This window comes from Chrysoperla carnea, chromosome 4, assembly GCF_905475395.1.
Source record: "Chrysoperla carnea chromosome 4, inChrCarn1.1, whole genome shotgun sequence".
NCBI classification, from domain to species: domain Eukaryota; kingdom Metazoa; phylum Arthropoda; class Insecta; order Neuroptera; family Chrysopidae; genus Chrysoperla; species Chrysoperla carnea.
In genome coordinates, this window is record NC_058340.1 from 53202727 (window position 1) to 53227303 (window position 24577).

The 24577-nt window shown below is 28.3% G+C and overlaps 1 protein-coding gene across 3 annotated transcripts; it reads left to right on the plus strand.

Moving 5' to 3' along the window:
• Positions 1–24484, plus strand: LOC123299089 (resistance to inhibitors of cholinesterase protein 3). 3 transcript variants are annotated; one of them, XM_044881309.1, is made up of 10 exons: positions 2–312; positions 6541–6897; positions 7697–7836; positions 8399–8545; positions 13421–13574; positions 14431–14451; positions 18885–19006; positions 22607–22888; positions 23490–23753; positions 24402–24484. In XM_044881309.1, the coding sequence occupies exons 1-10, from the start codon at positions 165–167 to the stop codon at positions 24435–24437; spliced, it is 1671 nt and encodes a 556-aa protein (XP_044737244.1). In that variant the 5' UTR covers positions 2–164; the 3' UTR covers positions 24438–24484. The 3 variants fall into 3 exon arrangements, with proteins under 3 accessions (XP_044737245.1, XP_044737246.1, XP_044737244.1); XM_044881310.1 differs by lacking the exon at positions 14431–14451 and having other exon boundaries at positions 1–312; XM_044881311.1 differs by lacking the exon at positions 6541–6897 and having other exon boundaries at positions 1–312.
• Positions 24485–24577: the final 93 nt, after the last annotated feature.

Consider the following 24577-nt stretch of genomic DNA (forward strand, 5'->3'; position numbering starts at 1 on the left):
TGATAAATATGTCGTCATATCCGTGTTATTTTTGGTAACTGATGTATAATTTTAGAATAAAAAAAATAAAAAAATTGTGTGTTCAAAAAATAATATAAAAATATTAGATCATTTATTCTAATTACGAAATAAAAAATTATAGTTAAACGAATTGAAAAATAAAAATGTCAAATGTGGATTTGGGACCGCGAAAAACCGTTTTTATAATGGTTATTGTTGTAGGATGTTTTGCAGTTTTATGGCCGAAAGTTTTTTATCCAATGTATGCTGGGAATGTAAATACCTATCAACCAAAACCACAAGACAAATCAGGTAATTGTTGTCATCTTTATTTTTGTTTATAAATATTATGAACTTTTTTATTTCGTTATATTTTTATTTTAATAAAATATAGATTGGTATAAATTTTCTTGAAAGGAAAGTTACATAAGATAACAATCGTTATCAAATTGTAAACAATAATATAATTACTGGAAAATTTGTATAAAAAAGTTTTTATTTATAGAAACTAATACTTCGAATATATATAGAGTGTCTCTAGTAAGTTCTATCACGTAAAGTACAGCTCAAAATCAATCGATTTAGCTAAAATTAATCTAAATTGGTCTATTTGCGCTATTCGGCCTTGAGGATGCAATTTTTAAAATTGTTTTTAACGATCTATATATGAAATACATCAAAGTTGGTATATTAAATTTAGTCTCAAGTTTTAAATGCTTAGAATAGTTAATGGATAAAATTATGGTGAAGGTGTTTCTAAAGTCACCTAGTAAATCGGTTTCCATTTACCTGTTTGTCAGTCTGTCCATGAGCATGGTAACTAATGTGTTGAGAGCTTAAATAGTGACTTTTAGTTTGTTAAAGAGCGACATAGGTCAATTAGGTCATGGGTTCATAGAACCCATACCCATAAAAAAAGATTAAAAGTAAACCTCATCAATGTTCCTCACGAAAAAATTACTTTTTTTCCTAGACCTCAATTTTTGACACTTGAGGTATTTTTAGGTTTAAAAGTTTCCACCAAAAGAATTTTTAACCAACTTTACAAAATAATAATTTTTTTACAGATTCTTATTTTTTATTGGAAAACAATTAACTATATTGTTCACAAAATTGTTTTCCTGTACTATTCTTACAGTTTTTAGCTTTAAAAAACCGTAAAATCAGGAACCGAAAATTGAAAAATTTACTTTTTTGCGACAAAGAACTGGAACTAGCTACAAAAATTTCATTTAACGAAGTTGACCCTTGTTTAACCATGAAAAACGTCCCCGTTTAAAAAAACTTTCATTCCCCTTAAAAATGAGCCGATATTTTTTGTTTCGTTTTATGATTTTTCATTTCTTCTTTCGAAATATAATCATGGAAGCTTTTTAAAAATAACTGCACTATACGTCGTAGAACGTTGTAAAAATTTTTATGTAGCACTCTGTATAATTTAGAGTGGTGCAAAGTGCGTTGCATCAAAACGTCGCTGCACCGCTTTTTGTTATATATCAGATAGATAAGGATCGTGAACTTTATAAAGATATATCTAATTGTTCAAAAAAATTTATAGTTCTTTACTTTTAAAAGAGTATAAAGAGTAGGAGAGACCAGGGTTTAAATACCATTTTTTTGTTTTTTACATTTTACTCTCTTTGCACATCACGTATATGGTTAACTATTTAAAAAAGTTTGTAAGATAATAATTAAGGGGTTAGGAGCAGAGAAAACCATGAAAAACAAGTATTTTATTCATTTCTTTAATCAATAATATTATTTATTTTGATAATAGTAATAATACTACATCATTATGTCTTGTTTCAACTTGATTTCACTCCAAAAAAAAAATACCCATGGTAAATTATACGTTTTCATAAAGCAAATATTTAAGACCAGAAGTGTGATATTTAAATCAATATTTATCCAACCAATATTGATTTAAATATCACACTAATTAAAATATAAATTCAATTTTAAAACATACAAAAATTGATTAAGTGCAAATAAGGCCCTCTTATGAAGGGCTCCGTAGCATCAATAAAAGGCATATATTAATTAAAGTAAAATATAAAGTTTAAAGTAAAGTGTACCTCCTATCATACTCAAAAATAGCGATTTTAATTAAAACATTCTGTAAAACGTCCTGTATTATTTTTGTGCAAATTTTATTATATAGTTCATTAATTCCGAAAATTTAACAATTCAATTGAAAACTGAAATGAAAAGTAAATTTCTACAGTTAAAACTATGATGTCGTTAAAGATGAGTTTATTTTTTATCAATGTAATTTTTGATTTTCGGAAAACTTTACAAATGTTAACTTTAGTACAGAAACGGAACCCTAAAAAAATAAAAAGTACGTGTATAATATTGTATATTAAAATTTATTTTAGCAAAAAGAGAGACTACCTTTATTGGCCGCTTAACCTAAATTCAAAATTCACCTTCGCTTTCAATTTTAAACAAGTTTATAATTATAACTGGATTTTGCAAAAATCAACTTACATGTTTTACATAGCCCAAAATACCTAATTGTAAATATTTAAAAAGTTATGAAAGGTATTATTATCGAATGCATCCATTTGAAGATTCTTTGCTATCTATACATAGTATAAAAAGAAATCGCTCTCCAAATCTGCCTGTCTGTTTATCCGCTAACTCGTTCTAAACCACTAAAGGGATTTTGAAACTGTTTTCACTATTATGTAGATAATTTTATCCCGAATAACGGATTTAAGAAAAAAGGTCTAGTGGGCAAAATCTATAAATAAGGCTCTATTTTTCAATCTTCGTTAATGCACTTGGTGCCTCTCTTATGGTGTCCTTCAATAAAAATTTGTCTTTTTCCCACTTTTTTTTTAGCGTTAGTCTTCGTTAATGCACTTGATGCCCCTTTGCTGTGTCCTTCAATACAAATTCGTCTTCCCCTTCTTTTTTATTGTCTTCGTAAATGCAATTGGGGCTCTCTTGTGTTTCCTTAATACAGGGGCCAAGTGGGCAACCCCTTAAATACACCAATATTTCTGGCTTAAGAAGACTAAATCTACATTGCACCAGTGCGAAGCCGGACTGTGTCACTATATAGTGATTTATAAAGAAAGTTATATAGGACTTTTTTTTGTAAAAAGGCCTTGGTTGATAGGATAAGGCTTGGCTAGGAAACATGGCGTTGTCGAGATATTGGGTCTTGGGCTATTGTTGATTAAAAAATTTTCTCTGACTACCCAATTAGATGTTATTGAGTACCAATAAACCTATTGACTAGCTCTTTTTTCAATAATAACTCCAAAAAGGGGTTAAATTAAAATTATTACCTGAGCAGTTGGGAATTCAAACCAAAATTTTTATTTAGCCCTTCAGCAACCCAAGATTAATTTTGACTCCAGAGCAATTTTTCATGATGATTTAACGTGGTTTCTTTTTTATTAAACAATTGAGGAAATTTCTTTTAAATTTATTAAGGTGAATGAATTATTTATATTCCAAAAATCTGATAAAAAATGTTAGATTTTTTATATAGCACAACTAATATAAAGTGGTCTTCTATCTCTTATTAGGAATGCAATCAAGGTAACAGTTAACTGACCTTAAAGGCCAAGGTGCCTATGTGCTCATGAGATCCTTCATGAGCTCCCCCCCCCCTTTGACTCAAATTACTTTTGCCTAAATTTTTTTCTGCATCTAACTTAATTTAAAAGAAAGGTGTCTTTAAAGAATGGCTACGAACTTCTGGGACACATTGTATAAACTGTCATTCACCACATCATCTAACGAATGGAAGAAAATTACGTGAGCGGTAGAGGGTGGGTGCTGAGTTAGCACCGTTGAGTACTAATCCTTACATAAAATCAATAACAAATTTAAAGAAATGATGTATTACATGAACAGTTTTACAGTAATGATTTAAAATATTTCATTTTTTTCCACATAAATTTTATAAAATCAACAAATACATTATTATGTCAAGGTCATTATTAGAATTTTAAAAATAGTGTAAGCTCTCTTTTACACAAATAACTGAATATAACATATTTTTAGAAGATTATACATATGCAAATGACGTTAAATACGATTTTTATAATAGGGTATTATCGTTAGTCAAAAATAAATAATGAAATTTGAAAAAAGTTAAAATTTATGTAAAAATATACTTTAATATTCTGATTTCGAGTCATAAAAGCACATTTTTCTTTTAAAATATTAAAATTAAAAATAGTAATTTTTAAACTGTATATCACGTGACCTAAAACGCGGGTAAGCCTTGCTGTGATGTCATAGCGGTATGAGTCATAGACCATCGATTAGTTCATTGTAGACAGCTGGGTATAATGTATACATAGATAATAAGTATTTATATTTATTATAATCAGATGTTTTTGAATATATCTGTCAAACTTATTTGTGTTATTTCATATAGTGATACCCATATTACGTCATCAAATTGGATGCCGGCGTTTTTGACAGTTTAAAAAAGGGCTCAAAATTTAATCTAAGTTTTTGGCATTAAGAAAGCGTGTGTTTTTTTCCGAAATAAATTTTTGGTGGCTTTTTATTAGCAAAATCAACATTTTGAAGTACTTTTTCAAAAATAGTAGAATACCCTATTTATATTCGATAATATTAGCCATATTTACTCTTTTTATATAAAATATAGACTTATGCACTTTATCGAAGGGGAACGGGAAGGAGTGTGAAAGTTTCATAAATCCGTTTTATAATCGTGTATATAGTTCAGCCCCCCTATCAGCTAAAAAACGAGAATAGCTTTTTTGAGGTACGACACACTTTGTAACCATGAGGGATAGGCTCTTAATGTTATTAAAAACCAAAATTCAAAAAAGTTGCACAAAAATTTGCCCCGGAACGATCACTTGAAGCATTTTTATGAAAAAAGTAGTCACAATAAATTTTCCGGCGACTAAATAATGATCTTTTAGTGGAATTTAATTTAAAATTGCAAAAAATATTAATAAATTAAAAATTTTTAAATAATATTCCAACTGATTGATTGTAAATGGAAAATTTTTTACAAAAGTGTTCGTTAATAATATTATAATCACATTTATTTTGTTAAATTTGGTGTTGCAACAGAACACTATTATTTAAATTAACAAATCAAACATAATCAAAACTATAAAATTGTTAATTAAGTAGGACATTTTGTCTGTAGCGATATAAATTTTTATTAATGAAAGTCATTACCCGAAATTGGTCATTTATTTAGGTCCATATTTGATAATCTAGAAAAAATGAATACAAATATTCAATTTTATTTTTTGTCGAATTTCATGTTTTAAAATTTTTTTTTTAAATAAAATTTATTTTACTTAAAAACGGACAATTTCCTTCGTATACTTTAACCGATATTAATACAGAATTGTGATGGGGCGGATGTAGTATTTTGTACATTTTTGTATTTCGCGAAAACGATTTCATTACATTTCCGTATATAATTTCTTCTTATGTACGCGTCACATTACTAAGACATTCTGTCTTAGTAATTTAACGAATATTCGCATATTTCTTCCTAAGAAACTATGCGAATGTTTGTGCAAAATTTGAAAGGGCAAGTTTAATGTTGATGCAATTTGAAAGTCCAGCTAAAAAGTATGCTATAAGATTATAAGATCCATTTTTTTTTTTTGTTGATAATAGTCTTTTTCAGACACTGCCCAAAATCGGGGTTTTGTTACTTTACCATTTAATTATTATACATTTCATACATTGTTTCATAAACATATGACGTTAAATAAGCAAATAATGGATTATTCATTATGGAATGATTCTGAGATATTGCCAAAATATATGGACGTATACTATTTATACACTTATTTCTAAAATTAGTGTATATTTAGCCTCAAAAGAAAACATGCAAGTCTTATTCAACCTGTAAACGGCGCTTCAGTAACAAAAATTTATATTTTATAAAAGATATGATTTATCCCATGAGCGTGTAAAGTGCAGCGCCCTCATATGCTATTCTCAGTACCCGGTTTTATAATTGATTTCGTGGCTAAGTTTGTGTTTATGCCAAAATATTGTTTAATTGATTAACTTTTTAGATTTACTCCCCTTGGACATACAATGATTCAAGCATTCGAATCTAGATTCCTTGCATCGAAAGAAGCAAAAAAGTTTCTGTGAATGATAAGCGCGGTTTTTGTCACTTTGGTAGCTAATACATAAATGCAGAATTATGTTTGCAATTAACACATTATATTTCTGTTTCTGATTATAGCACAATTTCTGAATCTGATTGACTATTATCTTCTGTTTCACTTTCTTACTAGTGATCGGATTATTTTGTTATCCTAAGCGTTTGGAAAGTATCGTTGAGACGATATTATCCGAACACTTCTAAGCAAGTGATACAGAAGGTAATCTAATCAGAAACAGAAGTGCATATAAGTTTATCGTTTATGAACTTAGGCTAATATAATTGAACCATTAAATCTCCCAAAATGACTTGAAATAGGCATTATGAAGCGTCAAAGCAATCGAAAAAATTTCCTTAAACTTTTCTAATAAAAAAAAATTAATTTTCTTTCTCTATAGGAGGATGTTGTGATGTAATATGGGAAACAGATGTAAATGCTATCAAAATTATGGTAGATTTGTGTGGTAACATACTAAAAGACTTACGAGCATCGGATCCAAGAGTAGAATTAGCGTTTGAAAGTGGGAAACTTTCAAATGATATAATAGAAAAATGTCGTTCCAAAGTTTTATCAACATGTGGTGTTGATATTGCATTATTCTTAAAAGAAAATGTTTTGTTAGGGCGTACATATCGTCAAATCTTAGATGAATTACGCTCAGTAAATAGTTCATTATGTTTAAAATATAATTTTGGGGTTTCGGCTGATGCGTTAGGTGTTAGGCATTCAGTTATATTAGATCTTAAAGTTACAAGTAAGAAGACATTTTTTTTTGTTATCTCTAACAAACATTAATTGTATTTTATTAATTTTAATTATAATTTTAATTATTCATAACATGATAGGATTTGAATTTGAATTTTTATCAAAAAGAATTCCCTAACATTTTGACTCTTAGATAATATCCTTGCTATTAATATATGTACTATTAATAGTGATAATAATAACAATAAATTAAGGTCACAAAAAACGATTTTTCGCAAATATTTCGTTTACAGTCCCTATAAATTAATTGCAGGTTTTTGCAGAAAATTTCCTAATATACAAATTTGATAACTACTATTTATTCGATAACAGTGATCGTTAACGAAATATCCGCGAAAAATCGTATTTTGCGACCTTTGCCCCCAGGTTTAATAGAAGGTTAATGCAAAAGTCCAGCTTTCCAGGAATGTTTTTGAAGTGAAATGTCTTTATTCCCTGTTTTATATGTCAAGTATAGCATGCATATTGAAAATCCCATTTTTAAACCCAAAATTTTCAATCAGATTAATGATAATGAGTCGGAATCATCAATTTCCAATAATACTTTTTTCAGATTTATCTATTAGATTTTTTACTAAAGACTGGTGAATTTTTTGATTTTTTTAATGGTAAAAGCTCAGGCGAAAATACTTTCGATAATCAGCTTTTTTATCTTGAAAGCAATGTGATCTAACTATTAACTAATCCTGTTTTTAAACTAATTTTAACATAATTTGGCATTGTTTTTACTAACATAATAAACCCTAAAAATTTTCATGAAAATAACCATAGAACAATATACGTTATAGATGTCAGACAAGAACGTCCAGCTCATTTACGACCTGACATGTTACATCCAGCTTTACGTGAACGTGGCAGAGCTATTCCACCATCGGCAGCTGCATCAATGGTAGCTAATTCTCAACAACCACGTGTGGTACCTGGACGGGTAAGCAGTAAACACATACCTAAAACAACCTAAACTTTTAGAAAATAACTTTCTCATAGAAAGAAAATAATAGCTCAACATTTTGTATAAAACTTTGAATTATTTCCTAAGCTAAGCTATCTTATAATAAATTTTTGGTTTTTTCCCATAAAGTGTAAAAGTACCTGGATGAACGAGCTTTAGTTACTCCCTTTGAAAATACTTAAAATATATGATCCAAGGTTGCTCCCAATTAAAAAAATAATAATATTACTACTCGCCAATAGATGTCAGGAAGATTCATATTTTTCAATTTGTTTCCGTTTTTCCTGAAAATACGGATAAAATGACGTTTTCTAAAATTGAAAGCTAGCTAGATCGATTTTTAGCCCCAAAAACCCCCTGCATACTAAATTTCATAAAAATCGTTATTTGCGACTATATTGCCATCAATTAGTTAAAGGAAAAATTGTGCCTCTCTGAGAATAATTTAGAAATTATAATTTGTTACTGAAAATTATTATTTGTTACTGTTAAGATGATATTTTTTCAAAATATAAACTAAATATTTATTTTATTTTAGCCAGGTCCAATTCCTGGCATGAGACCAACGATTGGAGGAGCTGGCCATGTCGTACCTCCACCAAAACAGTCAACCAGTACAATGGGAATTGTGATGCCCATCTACACAATTGGAATTGTGATATTCTTCACATACACACTAATGAAGGTAAGAGTCATATTTCTAAAATGTTTACACAGTTTACACCAATGTGATTAAAAGTTGAAGTATATATATGAATATTGTTATATTTAGGATTATAAAATTTTGCTTCAATTCAAACGTTCATTCATTGTTTAATTTAGAATTAGGCTTATAGGTATGCAGGTATATGCTATGGTTATAAAATCTTCCGAAAATCGAACAAATACTTAGAATTATTTTATATCTATTCGTTAAGGTAGTATGGCAGCATAGAGGGTGACAGTTAAGCACTATTTTATTCAAAAATTCGTAGCTCACTACGTTCAGAGAAAAAAATTAGATTTTTTTACTGTACCGTTTACCGCCATACCACCTTAATCATGTTTAAACAAAAAAAGTTATCTAGTTTTGGGTAAAAATTACTCAAAATGTTAAAAAAACACAGTACAGAATCTATTTACATAAGAACCTCGCAAATTCAGTTTCATCTTGAGTTTAGCGTCTAGAAATCTCATAAAATGATTGTTTTCGAATCAAAATACGCCTACGTATAATGATAAATATATATCAAGATATCTACCTTGCTTTATCAAAGATATGTGATAAGTCTGTCGTGTCATTGTATTGTTTGTTTGCTTTAAAGTGTCCATCAGAGACTTAACCCAACACAAAAGTTTTCCACTTTCTCTTATCTTCGACCAAGTTTTTTTCCTTTTCTCCATGGTTTGATTTTTTCTTCCAGTCCAAAGCCTGCTTACTATCGTTATACACTTTCTAAAGGATGTGGCCAAATCATCCTAATTTTTTCTTCTTAGATGTCTCTCCTGTCTCCGGTTTATTCAGCTGCCGTTGTCTTTCAGAGAAAAGTCATTATCAGAAAAACCGAACGTCTTTTTTGGAACTCAATAAAAAAATCTACTGTTTGTCGAGTTGGAATGATACCTACATACCATGTCGTTCTGGTAATGGGTATAATATTTAAAGTTTTTGATAAATTAGGCTTTTGATGAATAATTCTGTCTTCGAGAACACTCGATCTTACCAGTATTTTTAAGTACATTAAGCGATTTGTTAAGAAAAAAAGCTATAAACAAGAGCGCGGAAATCGCCATACCTGTGGTAAAGGGAAACAGAGCCACCACAGCCTTCAAAAAACGAGGCGTCGAACTTCTAATAAAATTAAATAAAAAAAATAAGATAGTATTTGATTTATTTCAAAGACGTTTGTATAAATAAAAGTTCATCCCTAATAAATTAGAGGTATTTTGTTTCACATCAGCTAATTAGCTTTAACTTCTTTAATTTTTGCAATTTAAGCCACCGAACTGTCGCGAAACTGTGCCGAAATAATAGAAATCCAGCGTAAAATCTTGATATGGGGGCCCCATTAGTTCTATCTACGCCACTGAGTTCAATCTCTCATCAAGAAGGTCTGTTGTATAATGAATATTTCAGCTAGAAATATGATAAAAAATTTTCAAGTTATAATAATTGAACAAATTTTTATCACAAAATTACAATTATTGGTACATATACGAATAGGTAAACAGCACTGGAAATAGAATTAAGTTGGATATTGCAAAAAAATTGTTTTCCAAGACAAATGCCAATAATTTTAGATGCTAGAAGCTCAAACACGATTCCCGTCAACTTTAGTGTATTTTTAGGATTGTAAAACCTAGAAATCATTCATAATTTAGTTTCGTATCTATATGCTTTAAGCTAAAATCATTCCTCTAAATTAAACGATTCTATCCGAAAGACAATTTCAATTAAATTTGAACTCTATTAATAAAATAGATCTTTATAAAATATTGATGTGTGTTTGGAAGAGTTATTTATTTCATAAGTAATCTCTTCAATTACAGGTTCGATCAAATAACAATGAAAAATCGAATTCGAAAAATGAGAATCTAAAAACTCGGAATAGGAACTACCGATCACCGGATAAAAATGAAATAATAAACAGTAGTGATGATGATTCTCATATTTTAGAATATCTCACAATTAAAGATGTTCCAACAAAATTCACGAAAACAAATTTGAAACGATATAATCATTTAGAGAAAATAATGTGGATACAAAAAAATTTTAAAGACTATAATAATTTAATAATGGACGGTGATGATAAACAAATTGTCTTGAGATAATAATTACTGTTATATAATACCTATACATAACATATACACGTATTTATTATATAAATTTATACTTGATGTTGTAATAAAGATATTTTATGTGTTTAAATTATTGATTTTTAATATCAGTTTATTATTTATTTTATTATTATTTTTATTCTTTTTTTAACATTTTGATCTACTCTTCAAATATTCATTTCGATTGTGCATTTGATTCATTTTTTTTTGTTTTCTTCTCAATTATTTTGAAAACCCATGCTATTATATTCATACTGCTGTTTTATGATAATGTTACCAGCTAATAGATTTCTATATCCTGACATTTTCCGGTATGAATTGGAAAATATTAATTTTCGTTGACAACATGGATTAAAAAAAATTTAAGTTAATACAAAAACACGCCGAATCACGGATGATCAAATTTACTCAATAATTGACTTAATAGGGAATATTCATGTATTTTTTTTTTAATATTTTTAATTCATTGTTTACATCGTTATAAGAAAGTGTAAAATATAAATACTGTTAAAAATGGTGTATTTAAGTGTAAAAAAATATTTAAAATACATTATAATTTTGAGATATTTTTTGGCGCTCTCTGTTGATGACGTATAAGTACGTGATCTGTCAATTGGTGACAGTTCAATGTATAATTTACACTTAAAAAATGAATTTACAACACAGAATTTACACTCGTTATTATTAAGTTTTCTAATACAAAGCCGTAGAATAGTATAATTTAATGAAATACCATATAAAATGTGAGTAATTAATATTATACAGTATGTCAACAAATTTGACAAGCCCGTTCTTTGATGTTACGTCCGTATACAAATTTGAATTTCCGTTTTAGAAATTTTTAAATGCCCTCACTGAATTTGTACTTTTATTAATTAATTTTAAGTAAGTTTTAAGTTTCATGAATATTCCCTATTATGCGAGTTTCAAGTTTAAAGGCCTCCACACAGCTATCGTTGTTATATATAAGGACGTTGATGGATACATTCATAAAAAGCACTTTTCTAAATCGCCAGAATACATCGTTACAAACATACTTCAGTGTTCAAATTGATTTAAAGATTAAACTTCTTGATGTTAAGATAGCTTTAATCCATAGATCTCAAAATCTTAATAATAAGGAGTAGCACAGAAAATTTCGAAAAATTAAATATGAAAGTAGTATTTTTTTACTTCTAAAAGAATATTTACATGTATTCCAGTCATCTCTAACTTTAAAAATTTCCCTATTTACGTCACATTATGTACTTTGGTTTTAAAACAAAATAACAAATATTTTTAAAACATTCAATATAATAATTATTGAAATGCGTAGAAATTATAAAATTTTCATCCTTTAATTCAGATTTTTCTTTCATCGTATACTTAAAAATTACAAAGTGTAGTGTACACAAAGTTTTGATAAAATATCTATGTGATTATGAAACTTTACACTACTAATTTTAATAGTTAAAGAAATTTTGCATTTTAAACCCGTCAAGCTATGCATTCATTGTCTAGTTTTAGTATTATTAAGTAAAATGGACTTAAATTTTATAATTTACAAAAATTAAATTCTACCCTTTTCATTTTTTTAAATAAAAATTTATTTCATGTATTTAACTTTTTTTAATTTCAAAAATACATCAACTTTGCTTTATTACGTATAGTATAAAACATTGGCTGCGTTTAGCTGAGGTGAGTGCTCACTAAAAAATCAACAAAGTACCGGCACCCGATTTATTAAGAATCCATTTTTATACCCTGTTTTTTAAACCGATTTTTATGCCAATATATATCAAAGTATACTAATTTTAGTCCCAAATTTGTAGCACTTAGAAATATATTGATGATACGTAAAAAATTTTAGTATAAGTGTTCATAAAATCACCAAATTACGCCTTTTCCGTTTGTCTGTCCGTGTTCCGTCTGTCCGCTCGTTAAAACTATAGCTCAAAAACAAAAAGAAGATATAACAAAAAGTGAATTTGAGTTCGTAAATGAGCAACATAGGTAAATTGGATTTTGGGTTTGTAAGATCCATCTTGTAAACCGTTACAGACAGAACAAAAATTTAAATGTAAAAAATGTTCCTTGTAAAAAAATAAACAACTTTTGTTAGAAAAATTTTTTCCGAAAATTGTGTGAAAATTTGTAAGTAGAACAAATAGTGACTGGAAGGCCGCCATGAATTTGTTGGTTTATTCAACTTTTCTAATTTATTAAAAATAATACAAACACTAATATTTAACATAATTGTCTATTCAGGGTATTTCCACAATTAGCTCAGTCAATTGTTTATTTTCACTTGTTTTCTTTAAGATACATGAGGGATCAGTACTATCTTACCAGGATTATGGCTCACTTCGCCTAGACGCAACCATTGATCTGCCTACTTTTGAAAATTAAAAACGATAGTCGAATGAATAAATTGTATTAAACCTGTGCATAGTGTATGGCCGCACTCACGAAAATATGATATAAATGAGCGTGGTTATCTGATACTATGCGCGTACTTGTTCTGTAAGCATTCTCGAAAATAACGTACGCAGTGGAGTACCATTTATCCACGACCAATAGAAAAAAAATGGATTTATTTTTTGGTGTATTATAAGAAGCTTTATGCATTTAAAAAAATTTCTAATCACATTTTATTTTTTTATTCATAAGTATTAAGCTATCAAAAATCGTAGATAACCCAAATATTAGTGATTCAATATTTAAAAAAACGGAATACTAAAGAGAAAATATTTTCAAATTACAGATAATGTTCAAGAAAGAAGATAAAAGCAATTTGATCTATCCATCTGTACAACCTGATCCATTATTCCACAAACGAGTATTTAATAAAGAATATTCAAGTGAAAAACGTTACGGTGTTAAATCACAAAAAGATGACCCACCAAGTACTAAATTAGGTTTGTATCTATTATTCAGAGTAATATAACAAATTTATAGTATAAACATTTTTTAAATGTGATTTAGACCACACCAAAATAGGGTTCGTGGGCACAAACAAGTAGTAGTCCGGCCTCTGTCTAATTCGAAAACCCTTGTAATCCGACATAACTATAACGGTAATTACAATGCAGATTTATTATAAATACATGAATTCTGCGTGGATGAAATTAGAAAATGATTGAAATCTTTCCACTTTGATATGTAATTTGTCGGATTACAAGGTATTCTTTTTCAAAAAGTTCCAGATTACAGAGGGTTTGTTGCAGTACTGTTGCAGACCTAATGAGGATTTTTTAGTGAAATCCGAAATGACTATTTTTCGTAATTTAATTATTTAGCGATAAAATATGGTAAAAAATTCCTACCCAAATCGAAAATAAGGAAGAATTTCAATTATTATAAAAATTTGTTACGTCTGCCACTGATTTTTTGCCGTTTGCCGGTGTTACACTAAAATAGTTATAACTTTCGTTGTATATACGTATCGAAAAATTTAGGCACGATTTTGGTTTTGGTAGTTAATCGTTAATTCTGAAGATCCTGGTCAAGATCGTCGGACAAACTTATTAAATTATTGCATTGTCATCGGTTCTTGATAAATATGCAAAGTTTCATTTCAATATGACATTTTAAAGTGGATGAAAATCACGTTCGATTCCGGTACATAGATACATACCAAGCTAATAAAAGAGTTTCAATAAATACATGATGGTTTTTCCCACGAACTCTAAAAAATGTTTTCAACAACGACACTAAATATTATTTTTTTAAATAATCAATTTGTCTTTTACTTGCATTTACAATTATATATAGGATGGAAAGAGAGAGACACTAGTAAGTACAATTTCTTTTGTTTTTCTAATATTTTCACAAAGTAGAAAATGTTTAGAATAAATTATACATCGGTAATAATGATTGAGTCATAATTTATTATTATATTATATAAATAATATTTTAATGCAACCTTGTTAGTTGTTTATTTTTTTGGATTTTCTGAATGCAAACAAATAAGTATATATTTTTCTTTTTGTTTTAAAAAAAATAATTAATTTCATTTTATTATTGTAATTATTATTATTTTGTAAATGAGTAAGGTAATTTATTAAAATTTAAGAAAAAAAAATGTTTGCTTTCGGTTTTTGAATACATGTGATTTACAAAAACTGGACAATAAGTCTGGTCACGTCTCGGTGAATAAATTTATCTTTCAGGAGAAATTGAAATAAGTCAACTACGTAAACGACTACAAGACACCGAACGAGCAATGGCGCGGATCATCGCTCAGATGGGTACCGTGCCTATTAAAGGGGGTGCGGACAGAGCCCCCCAGGTTAGGCTCTGTCCATCAACGTCTGAAGCTTCATCAAACACCACCACAAATGCATGCCATCCACGCTATGTTAATATTTAGCATACAATTATTATTATTATTATTATTATTCACCAAACGCGATTAAGTAGTATAATTTTCAATCATTCCTATTTAATATCAATGTCATTTCAGCTACACACCGTAGTTACCGATTATTATTATGCTTATTATTACCTCTTAGTTGTTTTATTCCATTATTTTAGCTTATTTTTTAAAATATATATCAAGTTTAATATTTCATTAAGTAGGGTAACTTAAAAGTCACAATACCAAATTTATCACTGATGAAATTTGACCCTTCTTTAACTTATCAAGCTCGGTCTATAGCGAGAAACTATCGTAGATAGTATTGCTGTGTAAGAAATTGCGATCGTTACGGTAATCCAGTCATTAACAATGTAAAAATAGTGACAAATTCATTCTAGTTAACCCAAATCTCACCACGTTTACAAAATTCGACTAATCTAAAGACAATTGATAAGACAAAAAGTATATAAAAATTGAAACATTCCAATCTAGTACCAAAAAGCTACTAAACAATTTTTGTTGAATGCTTAACAATCCAGTAACCTTGTCGCCTGCACGTATGGGGTAGTTTGCGTCAAATCTGGTATTTCTGTTTTTTGCAAACTTGTTTATGATGTTGGTCTAATGAATAATCCAAGTTTGTGAGATCGAGAGCCGAACACAACGTTTTTAGAAAACAAAAAACCGTGAAAATTTGTTCAGATTTTGGCCATTATAGGCCTAAAGAACTAGTTTTTTTGTAGTGCCTTTTTATGACGTTTTTAAAGATGACTTAATTTGATACAATATAAGACGAGAATTGTCTCTGTAGACACAATAGCTTCCGAGATAAAGCCTTTCAAAATTTATCAACGTAACTTTAGAGCTTGCGTCAAATACGGTAGTTCTGATTATTTTGCAAATTTGTTTATGATGTTGGCTCAATGAATAATCCAAGTTTGTGAGCTCGAGCGCGTAGTTTTTGATAGTACCTTTTGACGCAGACTATAATTTTCTATATTTAAAGTTACTGGATTATAAATTCAATGTTTTCAAAGAAAATACTCATGTTTTGTTTAAAATATTCTTACTCATCTAATAGGCCATCAAAATGATGATTAAAGACATGCGTGGTATATATTAATATCACGTGATACATCTAGCTATGGATACAATATGTTGTTGCAGTATTATTATTGAAGTATTTTAAATAAATTTTCATAATTTTGCCAAATTAAAAATTATATACACATTCCCTAGACCAAAATCAAGCGGTTAAACAATCTTAAATTAATAGAAAGGCGCTTTTCGCTTGGTGCACGATGCTAGTGCCGAATAAAGATGCGGCTATAGAACAACTGGGGCATAATTGCTTGTCTTAGACCAAAGAAGAAATCGAATGCGTAAGGTCTTTTGGATGGAGATTATCAGAAAATAGATCTCTACAGCAAATGGACGTTCCACTATAGTCTATCTAAACATTTTTAATTTCCTAAAATAAAAAAATTGTTCAGAATTATTCATCCAAATGAGACCACCTAGAAAAATTAGCGTGAACACCTTATAAAAGACGAGTAAAATAGGAATATCATCCCGCAAAATGAACGAAATTGAAATGTTGTACAAAATGATATCCCTATTTGACTCGCCTATACGTGATGTTTGTCATATCTAGCCACATCTTAAAACTGTGATATGTTTTATTATTTAAAAAATTATATTTTTTTAATAGAATTATTATAATAATAAACTTAACAAATTTTAAAATAATTAAAAAGCTAGTGAGTAATTGTCACAAAATTAAAATTAACTTAGTTCAAATTAGAAAATATATTAAATTTGTCTATATTTAAAATATGATGGCCTATTTGTTAAATTTTTTTAATTGTACGTTCCGGCATTGTTGTATATATATCAACCACCTATTACGTTGCTCTCAAGTTTTTATCCGTACCCTATTACCCTATAATCCGCCCCCTTTCAAGAGGTGACTTTTAAATTACTTTAATAATGAAAAATTATACAATATGTAAATTTTTTTTGAGAAACACACGGTAATATTTTAATTGTTAATTAAACAGATAAGTTTTTTTTGTTAAAATCTAAATTGTTTGCTCAATATGCACATGCGTACTAAGTCAATGACAAACATATTGTTATTGATAACAGCAGACCACTATGGATAATAACATTTTCACATGTTTTTAAGAAGCAAAACAAATCTAGTATAATAGAAGAAAATTTCATGACATTTTAAAAATATTTTGTAAAAAACTTGTGATTAATGGTATTTCGGAAAAATTGAAAATAAAATATTGATTTATTATGCTTCCTTTAGACAAGAATTTTTTATCGCTTTGAATGCGAATTCGATATCAGATTTGCTACTTTGATGTTTAGTGTTATATCACGTTTAAAGTTTCTATAAATAGTACTAAGTTTTTATGGATTTATAGAAAATTTCTACGTAGCCTGACGTTTGATGATTAATTCAGAGGATTTTCCAGTCTCAATCGATACCAGTAAAATGAAGAAATACAAAAAGAAATGAATGTGTTTATTTGCTCGAAATTTGCATTAATTACAATTTAAAATGTTACCAGTGTGTAGTCTCGTTATGCTTTTAAAAAATAGTTATAATGTTAAAAAAGACCATTATAAGTAATACAATTTAATTATATTCAGAAACAAATTTTTGATTGCTAATCGATTAGAAAGTAATTACATTGGTCAGTTACCAAAAATAAACCGTCGGATATAAAACTTTTCAAAATATCGATTATGAATCAAAAATAATACGATATGCAACTTCTGAATGTGGCCATTTATTATAAATAAGTTTATGTACATAATTTGAATTTAAAATAATTAAACGGATCTGAAACGATTTATAAATAAGTTGCTGTTTTGTCAATCTTTTATGCAATACTTGCGGAAAGTACGCCTTTAACGCTTGTCCTTTCGGCACAAGTTTTTTTAACTGTTTTATACTCTAGAATTCCGTGCACTGTTCAAATTAATCCTTGCTACACAAGTCAAGCGCATTAAGCCTTGCCTTGTAAACATACAACTAACTTTGCGATCTAATCTCAAATTATCGGGGTGATAAGTGAAACATCTTCTCATTATTCAAATTTTTTTAATATTTTTTTCTGAGAGTAATTTTTAATCGAATAATTTTTCTTTAATCAAATTTTTAAACTTTCAAAATAAGAATCAAAATTATGTTAACCCTGAAGACCTAAATTATAATTTAAAATTAACTGTAAAAAAATTATGACTTAGGCCAGTGTTTCTCAACCTTTTTTGAATCGGTAAATGCCTAGAAAACGGCATTTACCGTTTCGCGGAAAACGAAAAGCAGATGTGTTTTATCGTAATCATTGTTAAAAATCCCGCTTCGCATAAATATGTAATGCAGCGAATGGAATTAACAATTAAATTAACAGGAATACAGCACAGTTTACTCGTCGGGTAAAAATATCTCCACGAACGGGTTGATTACTCCAAAAACCGGCGGTTGAGAATCTTTAACTTAGGCTAATTCATTAATTTTTTTCATTTAGAGAAGTTAAATTTTTTTAAATTCAAAAGTACAAAGGAAATCGTGATTTATTAGCACGTACAAAAAAAATTTGTAGCTGCATGATGATGTTGATAATTTATGGATTTATTTACAAAGTGGTTTGGTATAGGGTGGTGGTGAGGGGGCAACATAAATTCATTTTTGAAAAAAAAACATAATTATATATGAATTGCATAACATTACATGTTATTTGTATTTGTATTGATGTTGAATCGATATGATAAGTATTATTATATTATATAATATTGTTAGAGAGAATGACTGACGTAATGTGTTAGTCGGCTTGTTTCTCTCTTTCTATAGTTGTGACGGCACTGACGGATATGCTAACCGAGGTGGATCAACGAAGAGAATTGCTAGCCAAGCAGCGCGCCGCCGCGTCCAATGGCACCACCATCGATACTACCACTGTCCCAGAGCACCAGGTAGCTAGAGAGTTCTTTGCTTGCTATTTTGTTTATATACATTTTATCGCTTTTGTGAAATGAATTTAGTATTTTCAGCGATTGTTGATCACTCTAAATGCGATATCTTGGTGCGTTAGACATAGTTAATTTAAAAATGCAATTAAATCACAGTAAAATTTTTATCTATGTCCGCACAAATGCAGAGCTTTAATTTCGAAATATAAAATGTTCTCTAAGGATAGATATACACTGTACGATCTATGATAATAAATTTCTACTTTATCTTAGGATGAAAACTATGTATGGAGATATTAAAAATCAAAATCATAATTTTATTCATTTCTAAATATTAAGTTGTTTAGATAAACATATATTACTTTGTAAAGAGGATAAGAAATTGATACATAAGTGATTTAGTATGTCATCGAAATTTTATGTAACGAAATTTTAACTAACGATCTCTATAACTTTACAGAATCACTTTTTATGTATATTTATCGCTTGCTTTCGACTCTACGACAATTTCTTTTCAGCTATTCATCAATTCCTTCTAAAGGGTGGTAATACACTATATAACGTTCGTTTTAGATCGCACAACGCTTATGGGAGAATATTAGAAGTATGCATACTCATTTTATTAATCAGAGAATCTGTTTCTAATACATTGTTAAAGAAAACACAACGACTATACGTCGAGTATAGGTGTTTACAGTGTCTCTAATCTTAAGGTAGTATTCTGGTCTAGAAATTTGAAGAAATCAATTTAAGAATACGTCCTTTAACGGATTTTTCAAAATTCGAATTATTTTCGGAGATACAGCGAATTTTCTGGTAACGAAGTTCGAATTGATCGCTCTGTACTGCGAGCTTCTGCTTCTTTAAAAGAAGGAAAAACAGCTCGGTTAGCAGAAATATGAATCTGGGATCGCCGATTAATCCAAAGTGAGAATTATTATCCGAGTTACTCTGCCGGAATTATCTCTCAAACTTGTTTTTCTTGAAACATTTTTCGAGGTGGTTGATATGATATCTCAAGTTCTATTAGACCGATTACTTTATAATTTGATGAGAACTTTGGATGTTTAATCGCCTTAGATAATAAATCGGTAGCCATCAGGAGATAAAGCCGAGTATAGATTTCGTTGAATATTATTATCGGTAGAGTCTAGATTTAGATGATGATGTTTACTCCAATAAACAATGTTTCTACAGCTACTGACTTTGGTTGTGTTCCTTTGTTTCGCTTTATGCGCAGTAGTCCCAGTATATAAAGAAACGCGGTGATATTTTGAGATCAACATCCGTTGAAAACACTAATATTAAGCTGGTTCACTTAGAGTTTCTCTTTTTTTAACGAAATCAAATATAAATTTTTCAGTTAGATAATTTTCCTAAGTTAAAAAGCTCTACTTAATTGTTTTCACCATTAAAAATCTTGATTATATTATATTATAAAATATGTAGCCTATTTGAAAAATTAGTTTTATTAAGTATAAGTAAATAAAATTAGTCAAAACAATTAAGTAAACTTCATTTTTCTTCTATAAATCGACATTTATATTTATTTATAATTTTGAATTAAATGAGTTGTGCTTATTTTTGAGTCATTACTAATTACAAATTCAATTAGACATTTACTTACACAATGAAAAAATTACAAATTGCTTAATTACTGGAGTTCGCTTATAACAGCACGAGTGCTTACATTTACGAAAATTATCAAATTATTACAAAAAATATAAAGTATACATTTTCTTTCGTTCAAACAAGTTTAGGTTTAGTAAGAATCAAATTATTTATTATTTTTTTAAGCCCAGTGTAACGAGTAAATTCCGTTAATTTATCATAATATGATTTAGTCATAACAAAATTCATCTTTCAGTCATATGAAATGCAAATCTCTTTCCCTTTTGCCGCTAATTGATACAATTTCGCAGCCTTTCAAAATAAATTAAATAAAAACTTGCCAAAATATTTTTTTCGAAAGAAAATACATATTTATTATTTCATTTCATGTTTTATTCATAATAATAATTTATTGTGATCGAAACTAAAACTTCATAATCGCGATTAATACTATTTTTATGTTATTTTTTAAGGTTTGGTGCATTATCTAGACAATATTTTACGATTTGTTTATGATCAACTTGAAATTTTTATGAAATTCGTTGTTATTTTTTGCGCCATAAACTGAAGATATTTTTATATTGTTATCTTTGAATTTTTTGAATATGAAGTCATTCATTTTTTTTTTTTGTGAAATATACCAAATATTTTTTGCTTTTTGATTTCGAAATTTTAGGTACTTACTTATACATTATTTTTATGGCATATGAATCGATTATTAAAATGTTCAAAATCCATTTGTCTTTGTGTAAACTCAAAATCAAGTAATTACTCACATTGCGCCGATCATTTTGCATGAAACATCTTAACTTTGTTTCAAATTCAAGTTTTCTTTTTCGTGTTTATAGAATAGATAAGCGACAAATCAAACTGCAATTAAAAATTTTAAATATTATTTCATAATTATTAAACTAAGGCTCCATACTTAACAGCTATTTTATTCATAGTGGGCACTTTTTGCTCAAAATTTCTTAGCTATCGCTTCATAGATAGTAAATACGTATTTTTTTCATAAGAGATTTTTGGTAAATATAGCTTGCCCAAAAATAATTTCATACGCAAGAACATTTATATAATTGTCGTTTAAATTTTTCACAAATAAATGCTATGTACTTTAAATTATGATCAATTTAAAAGTAAATCTAGTTACAGTAAAAATGGAGTCTTAGATTCAGTTTTAATAATTTTTTGTTGTTTGATAAATAACCAGTTCTACAAATCCGTAATCGTTCAACATCTTAAATAGTTGCTAGATGAAAAAGAGTATCTTTTAAATAATGATAAATTATTAAAAAAACTCAAATTATCAATTTTCCTAGATTTGGATTAAATCATTTTGCAGTTTAATTTAGTTATACCTTTGTTCTTTACTAGTATTTTATTCTCCAAATTTGCTGCTAAAACAGTTTATGTTTAATAACATAATACTTTTTTTTAATTACAAATCTTTTCTATATAGACCTATAATTTCAATATGCCTGTTAAAAATTTCTTCCTGCATGATATATTTTGGAAATAATTAAAAAAATTGTCAGATATTACTTAAAACGGAACCAAAATAATTTGCGTGTTATATGGAATTCATTTAAAATAATTGTGACACGTTTCGATTAATACGAATATTATCAAACTGTATATGAATATCATAATTTTCTAGTTATGTTCTTTAATCTCACACTATCCGAAATGTTATCATCTTATTTGTCTAAATCAATTCAGGAGTTATATAATTAGTTTCCAGTCTCATGGGAATATTTGACAATTGAATTTATTAATTTCAAAATATATAATAAAGTTGTTCTTGAAAGGAAACAATAAAGTTTAGCACAATAAAAATTAAGCGAAAATGTCAAATTAGAAAACCGTTATCCATGACGATTACAATAGTATAAGTAATATCGTCTAAACATTATTTTGATTGTATTTTTTATTGTGCTAAAAAATAAATAATTAAAAAAGAATAATTAACAATAATATGAAAATAAATAACAGATTACAGAATTAAATGAGACATCTTTGGAAAATATCAATTCTAATGAAAGTTATAACGCGGCTGAAATCAAAAGCAATGGTGATATTTCAAAAATATCAGAACATACGAACGATAAGAAACAAAACGAAATTATGGAATCATTAAAGGAACATATCACAAATATTGAAGCACAAGAAGAAGGGACTACAATCAAAGTTGTTGGAATGGAAATTACTGAGAGTTGTGAAGGTGGAAAACCATGGAGTCGTCCATCAAGCCCTATTGCACCACCATTACATTTAGTATGTGTTTATATACCTAAATATATTCTCCCATAAACTTGGTTAGCAGCATGTCTAATACATCGAAGTGACTAGGAGAATCCTCTTAAGTCTTAATTTTAAAAATCTTGCTATAAAGAAATTTCCTTTTTTAGCACAAAATATTTCATGTGTTTCCTCAAAATTCAATAGATGAATAAATTTGAACTTTCTTTCGTATGTATGTACAGAAAATATTCAACTTAGCATTTTTCCTGGTTCTATTATTTTGTCGAAAAGAACATTTTCAAGTAGATCGCTTCATAAAATTTGCCTTGGCTACGAATAAAAATTTTTCTGTCTAAGGTCAAATTACCTTGTAGCAGCTGTCAAGTTATCTCTATAGTTCCATAGATTTTCCCTATAGTTCAGCTTTTATATCAGGCTTTCATTGACAGTTTCTGAAATCCATTCTTTGTCTTCTTAGATCTTAGAGTTTTTATGCCAGCGCTTGGATGTACTTGATGATGGCACTACGTTTTAGTGTTTAATTTTATCTTTTATCCATTCGGATAAATGAAGTTGTTCAAATTGAACTGCACAGTTTTCAGATCCATAAAAACAGCTTTATTTGTAATTTTAGGAAACAGTAACGCAAGAACCACCACCATCAATTATTTTAGAAAACAAAATACCAACTGAATCTCAAATATTAATAACAGATTCGTTAACAAATAAAGAAATTATTGAAGATGAATATGACGAGGATAATGAACCAACAATTATGCTTAGTGGAAAAATAACGTTATCTGTTATTCCGAGTGAAATCAATTTTCAAAAATCAATAGAAGAACAAAAACGCGATGAAGACAAATATGAACAAGTACAAAGCGAAAATGGTTTTGAAGTAAGTTGAAAAAGATCATAAAAATATTTCTTTGTTTTAAAACAGTAGGTAAAACTTTCGAACAATATTTCTATCGTAAAAGATTACAGTAGCAGTTTAAATTGATAAAAATTCTTTGCGATAACTACTAAGTTCAAAAGCATTTTCAACGAAATTTTAAACATCGTAGTGATAATTTTAAACCAAATTTATGAAGTATCACATTTAGCATTCACTTTATTTATACAGTGGAATCTAGATAACTCGAACCTCAAGTCAATTCAAAAATTTCGTCTAAATGAGTTTTCGACTTAACAAGTAGTTCGAGATACAGAGGTAAATCCTTTAAATTGCTAAAATTTCGATTCAGAAGGGCGCGATTCTATTTTACTAACTACAATGTCATTATACTTTACTAACTACGCCTTACTATACGGAGTCTGCTTTTTGAAATTCGAGTTACAGGGTATAAATATGTAATATCAATATCTCGCAGGAAAATAACATTTTGTTCAAATTACAAAGTCTAAATAGTTCGAGATACCGCGTATTTAGGGGTTCAGCGGATTACAACTTTACGAGGGTCGAGTTATCGGGGTTCAACTGAAAATAAAAACTAATATTATAAATATACATAATAATCTTTTTTAATAACTGATTTTGTTCTAGAAAAAACTTTCGGAAACACCCGCCGATAGCAGTTAAACAAATTACAAAAATTAAACAACGTATTTCAAAAGTAATAATATAGAAAAGTTTTCAGTTAATATTTAATATTTTATTTATTGTTAACGAATTTTATCTATTCAAATTGTTTAAATAATTTGTAAAAACCATGTAGAAGT